This window comes from Podarcis pityusensis, assembly GCF_964106645.2.
Source record: "Podarcis pityusensis genome assembly, chromosome: 13".
In the NCBI taxonomy this organism is placed as follows: Eukaryota; Metazoa; Chordata; class Lepidosauria; order Squamata; family Lacertidae; genus Podarcis; species Podarcis pityusensis.
The window spans coordinates 47,201,218-47,207,990 of NC_138038.1; the positions used below are offsets into that span (position 1 = coordinate 47,201,218).

General features: G+C 39.5%; 1 protein-coding gene across 1 annotated transcript; it reads left to right on the forward strand.

Annotated features, from left to right (window-relative positions):
• Positions 1–1,514: 1,514 nt before the first annotated feature.
• LOC308461942 (vomeronasal type-2 receptor 26-like) lies at positions 1,515–6,322 on the forward strand (the record flags this gene model as incomplete). Its single annotated transcript, XM_080979109.1, has 4 exons — positions 1,515–1,919; positions 3,110–3,337; positions 4,097–4,223; positions 5,424–6,322. 4 exons carry the CDS (start codon positions 1,515–1,517, stop codon positions 6,320–6,322), a joined length of 1,659 nt encoding a protein of 552 aa, XP_080835235.1.
• Positions 6,323–6,773: the final 451 nt, after the last annotated feature.

Consider the following 6,773-nt stretch of genomic DNA (forward strand, 5'->3'; position numbering starts at 1 on the left):
AACATATTTCTTCAGTTAAATGAAGTTCTCATGTACTTAAGGAGATACAGATTAGGGGTTTTTTTCCCTTGATCAACTGAGATGGAAATGTTAAGCAATAGAAGAACAGCAGGTGTGAGAGAGTGCCATACAAAGTAGTAATGCCCTGATCAATCATGGATTTTCTTTGGAGAGCATGGCACTCCCATTTCTTTAAGAACTTGCCATAGTTTGCTGTGGTCGACACAGTCAAAGGCTTTTGCATTGTCAATGAAGCAGAAGTAGATGTATTATTTGATGTATTAATCACAAATAAAATAATTTCAATTTGAAACAGAATGTGTCCAGTATTGCAGTATATATATATATATTTGTAACTAATTTACTGTATTTGCAGTGTGGTGACAAAATTCTATCAGCACATTCTTGCATTGGCATTTGCGGTGAAAGAAGTCAATGAGAATCCCAATATCCTGCCCAATATCACACTTGGCTTCCACATCTATGACAGCTATTATGATGCAAGGATGACCTACCGTACGACTCTAGACCTCCTCTTCAAAATGAGGACATTTGTCCCCAACTACAAATGTGACACACAGAAAACCCTCATATCGACCATTGGGGGACTTGGCCATGATACCACCTTCCATATGGCAGACACATTAGGTCTCTATAAGATTCCACAGGTAAGAGGTATGAAGGGGCCAATGGGAATTATTTCTTCATCCTTCTATGGGTTACTTCCATGTTTGTTCTACACAGAGCAGACGTATTGGGAAATATTCTATTCAGTGGTTTTACTCAGAGCAGACTCAACAAAATTAATGGATCTGTTTTAGTCAGGATCAATAATTTAAAATTTAGTTATATAAAAGACTACATCTTTAGCCCATATTCCTTGGACATTTCTTTTTCTGTTTTATTTCTAGGGATGTGAGACTGATCTAGTCACAGCTCAAATCAAAATGTGCAATTAGAAAAAAGAAAGCTTAGAATTTGTTGAAGAAAAAGCCAAATGCTACAGGATGAATGTTTTCCATATGATTTGAGATTATATTCACATTTTCTTTTAGTTTGCATATGGTTCATTTCCCCCAGTGGAGAGTGATGCAAGTCAGGTTCCTTCTTTTTACCGCATGGTGCCCAATGAAGCCCACCAGTTTCTTGGGATTATCCGCTTGCTTAAGCATTTTGGATGGACGTGGATTGGACTCCTTGCTCTGAATGATAACAGTGGAGAACATTTCTTGCAGACCCTGGAGCCATTGCTTTTTCAAAATGGAATTTGCTCAGCCTTCACACAAAGAATCCCAAAACAACTCCACATTGATAATGTGGATGAAATGCATGATATAGCTTTAAATATGTATGTACGAATCAGAGATAATAAAGTCACTACATTTATTGTTTATGGAGAATCTCTAGCAATTACAGCACTGAGAACTATTATATTTCTGTCAGATCCTACAAATAAGAAAAGCACATCATTTATAAAGGTATGGATCTTTACAGCCCAGGCTGATTTCGTATCCATGGGTTTTCTTAAGTTTTGGAATGTTCTGCTCTTCCAAGGTGCCATTTCCTTCACAATTCACTCACAAAACCTTCTAGCATTCCAAGAGTTTCTTCAGAGTGTAAAGCCGCCTTGGACCGAAAGAGATGGTTTTTTCAAGAAATTCTGGAAGCAAGCATTTGACTGTGTATTTCCAAATCTTGATGCGCCAGTGGAGGTCAATGACATGTGTACTGGGGAGGAGAGGTTGCAGAACCTTCCAAGGTCTCTATTTGAAATGTCCATGACTGGTCACAGCTACAGCATTTACAATGGTGTCTATACTGTGGCTCATGCCTTGCAGAACATTTACTCAACTAGATCCAAGCAGAGAGCAATGAGTAGAAGCAAAGGTTTAAAGCCTCAAGATCTGAAACCTTGGCAGGTAATGTTTCCAAAATGAAGAGAAACAAAATATATTGTTTTCATGCATAAATTAGTACAGGATCGCTGACATGGGGCTGTGACCAAGCAGCAATGCCGCCTGACAGATGAAGGCAGGGGTTGGCAACCTAAGGCCCATGGGCCACAAGCGGCACACGGGGGTCATTTAATCAGCTCACAAGCTGCCCCTGAACCAAACTGCCCACTCGCCGCCTGATAGTTTAAGGAAAGCAGACCACAGCATTTTGGGGGTACTCACCGGAACTCAGTTCTGGCATGTCTCAGGTAGGTTCAGGAACATCTCAGGTGAGTTTTAGCACCTCTCAGATGGGTGCCATTGCCATTCTAAGAGAAAGAGGGAGGCGTTCATGGTGAGTTCCGGCACCTCTTATTCTAGAAAAATAGGACTGAAGCAGACTTAATCATACTTTTCATCCACACATGCTGTTAAATGGCATTGCATACCTTAGTCAATGCATTTTTAACTTCTGAAGAGAAAAAAGTTATTATATCTGCATTAGTACAACAGAAGATTTCACATACCCTTGGAACCTAAAATATTTCTGCTTGGTTATGTAAAATATGTTGTTCCAGAAAATAATAAAGTAATACTATGCAATTTTATTACTTTTGTGGATAGTAATATTGCTAAAAATGGGGGACAGTAGCATTTCTCCTACTATATCTGAATGGACTGAGAAAATTTGGTGCATAGTAGCTATGATTACAGTAACTTATGAAAGAATACATATAGACCAACCTAACACATTTATGGGGAAATGGTATTTTTTGGTTATGTTTTGGAATAACAAGTTCATTTATAATGTCTTACACTATGCTCCTTTCAGCCTGTTGAAATACCATTTATTTATTATTACTCTATTATATTTTGATCCAGAAGTGCTGTTGAAATGTTATTGCAAATCTTACTCACTGAAAAAAGACAAATGTGTGCATTTTAAATAGCATTCATGTTGATAGAAATAATATTATGCATTCATTGAATGCATAATAAAGTCTCCAGCTGTTGTGTCAAAATCACTGATTTTTCACACGTGTTCTTTGTTAACTGAAGCTATTTTACTATACCTAAATAAGATTAGTAAAGAAGGCTTTCTGTAAATCATGGCGTTTTGTTCAAAATCTACATTATATTATTTTCAATTCTACTCTCTTTTCTCTTTTTATTAGCTCCACTCTGTTCTTCATGACATTTCATTTAACAACTCAGCTGGAGAAATTGTATCCTTTACTGATCAAAGAGAAATGGGAGGTGGATTTGACATCATGAATACAGTCACATTCCGAAACAGGTCCTTCCTTCGAGTGAAGGTTGGATGGGTTGATTCTGATGCAGTTGATGGGAAAAAATTCATCATTCACGAGGACAAGATCATGTGGCACAATGGTTTTAATCAGGTCTGGAGAGTAGGGTTTTCTTCTGGGCCCCACCTTCTCCATATGGGTCATTTAGATTATCCAAAATAACCATTACTATTTCCATTGAAATATTTTGGATAGTGGTAGATGAAACTATGAACATGCCAAACAAATCTATGTTCCCAGTTGAAATCAATTTTAAAATAATATTTACTGTGTACGACAGTGCTCAGGATGATCCAGATAAAATTGATTCATGAGAGAAGAAAGGGTGGTCTCTCTTTCAATAGAAAAGGGGCCGGGGTAGGGTTGGCACACTTTCCCACGTTACTAGTGGGAGCCACAGAATTATGAAAATTGGCTTTCTCATCACTTGACAGCTGTGTATATTAAAGGTAAGAAGATATTGTGATATGATCCTCAGCTGAATTCTGATTTAAGAGGCTTCTACAATGGGCCTCTTAAGCCGGTGGGGAAGAGAAGGTTGTCTTTTCAGGTTGACTTGTTTCACTTTCATGGCGTTTTATGACTCAAAGTCAGTGTGAATCAAAAAGGGCTTACCAAATCCTGACAGGTTTAGGAGAGTGATAGGGGCCCTAGTTTAATCCATGCCAAATGTATTGTCTCTTTTTTCTGGTTTCCTAACAAAAATAAGCCAATACCTGTTCTTTATACAAAGCAGTCATCCTATGTAGATATTTATGTGAAGAGAGGTCCGCTTTCTTATCTGAAGTTCAGAGGCTGAACATTACTTTCAAATGTTTCTCCCTTCTGAAATGATTTCCTGTTTATTGACAGATGATGCCTATCTCTGTGTGCAATGACTACTGCCGCCCTGGTAATCAGAAGAAAAGGAAGGAAGGGCAGAAATTTTGCTGCTATGATTGTGTTCCATGTCCAGAAGGGAAGATTTCAAACCAGAATGGTAGACAGGTTTCATTGTACAAGATCAGCAAATATCTGTTGAAAAGAATTTAAATAATATGTTGTGCATATAACCACAATATCCTGCCCAGAGCAGTGTTAATATTTTGTTGCTACTTTCCAGTAGCTTCACATCAAAAACTTCAAAAATGTAGAAAGCTGATGAAATCCCATGCATGTGCCCCCCCCAATGATTTCATACTAGACATAATTTAAGAGAAACTGACACATAGTAGAACTGTAGGAAAAAATGCATAATTGAGAATTATGTGGTGGCTGGGACAACCTAGACGTCCATCCTGGGTGAAATTAGGCCAGAATTTTAGTCGTTATGCTTCAGGTAAGAGAAAGCATGCCGAAAAAGTGCAAGCAGATAAATAAGTAGCACTTCGGCGGGAAGGTAAACAGCATTTCCGTGCACTGCTCTGGTCAAGGGGCTTAGACATGCTGGCCACATGACCCGGAAAAACTGTCTGTGGACAAACGTCGGCTCCCTCGGCCAGTACAGCAAGATGAGAGGTGGAAACCCCAGAGTCGTTTGCAACTGGACTTAACTTTCAGGGGTCCTTTACCTTTACCTTTTTAAGAGGGGATGGCATGGTACTAAGGTTAATATAGTGTCATTATTCCAAGCAGCACTTGTTGCTTGAGTGCCATTCTACTTGATGTTGCGGATGCACTCTGCACCCTTCAGAGTTGAACAAGGTTGGACCTCTGTGTTTGGTAAGATAAGCTTCCAGATTCCCAGTAGGTAACCACATGCGTGTGGGTGCGTGTCAAAGAGAGAGAGATATAGGCAAGATTGGACATTCCTTGCTAATATCATTTTATAAAGCCTTTATGGTACATCCCTATTGATGTGGTTCTGCCTAATGGCTTTTGTGCCCACAAAGGCTTTAGAATGCCTAAAAAATGGCTACAGCACCAAATGAAAGGAAAATTGTATTCTAGCCTCGATATAATTAAATATGGGAGCAGAATACATTTTTGTCTCAGTTAACTGTCAATGCAAAAAACCAAGGTCCCACTCACTCTGCCATCTGGGTGACATTGGACAAAGGCCACCACCCTGCTGGGTGCACAGCATGGCTCCTTAAAATACTTTTTAAAAAACTATGTAAGATTCAGCAGAAATGTTATACAGTAGACAAACGGCACACATGAAATTGCTACGTGAGTTTGAATTTATTCTGTTTTTCAGATATGGATGACTGCTTCAGATGCCCAGAAAATCAGTATCCAAATAAGAAGAAAAATGGATGCATCCCCAAAACTATAAGCTTTCTTTCTTATGAGGAACCTTTAGGTGTCAGTTTAGCCTTAGTTGCTCTTTCTTTTTCCCTGATCACAGCTTTGGTGCTAGGAACTTTTATTCAACACAAAGACACACCCATTGTCAAAGCCAACAACAGGGATCTCACCTACATTCTCCTCATCGCCCTCCTGCTCTGCTTCCTCTCATCTTTGCTGTTCCTAGGAAAACCTGGGAAAGTGACCTGCCTTCTTCGTCAACCCACTTTTGGCATCATCTTCTCTGTGGCTGTTTCCTGTGTGTTGGCCAAAACCATCACTGTAGTTGCAGCTTTCATGGCCACCAAGCCAGGCTCCAGTATGAGAAAGTGGGTGGGAAAAAGATTGACCAACTCCATTGTCCTTTTCTGTTCCCTCATTCAAGTGATTACTTGTACTGTGTGGTTGATTACTTCTCCTCCATTTCCTGCTCTAGACATGTACTCAGTAATGGAAGAAACCATTGTGCAGTGCAATGAAGGCTCAGTGACCCTGTTTTACTGTGTCCTGGGTTACATGGGCTTCCTGGCCATTGCCAGCTTCATTGTTGCATTTGCAGCTCGCAAATTACCGGACAGTTTTAATGAAGCCAAGTTCATCACCTTCAGCATGTTGCTGTTTTGCAGTGTTTGGCTGTCCTTTATCCCAACATACCTCAGCACCAAAGGAAAATCCATGGTGCTGGTGGAGATCTTCTCCATCTTATCTTCCAGTGCTGGACTATTGGGCTGCATCTTTGCCCCTAAATGCTATACCATTTTGCTGAAGCCTGAGCTGAACCATAGGGAGCAAATAATGAGAAAGAATTGAGAAATACCTTTGTTTTTGTCTTATTGATTTGTTATATATTAAGGGTTTTAGTATATAGGTGGTTACTAAAAATGTCTTCAGAGTGTCCCTTTTTTGCAGGAAGGATTCAAACTCTATTTTCAAGCTATCTTTTCCTTATACAAGATTTGGGTTTCTCTGCCAGCAATAGCCCTGCTCCAGAATGGTGTTTCAATCTGGTGTACTTCTCCCCAGCTTAATTTACATGTAAACCAGACTTTCATGTGTAGGATTGGCCTGTAACTGTCCGTTTCTAGACTACACTTAAAAAAAAATATGTGTAGAAGAATATTCACTGTGTGGATGCAACTTCAGTTGGGCTGTGTTCATAGTTTGGGAATTTCTGCTTTGCAGCCATGAAGAAAATGACTCCACTCTGGTATTGACTCACACTGGAAAACAGAAAGGCAATTGCCATCTATTTGTGTGCCAC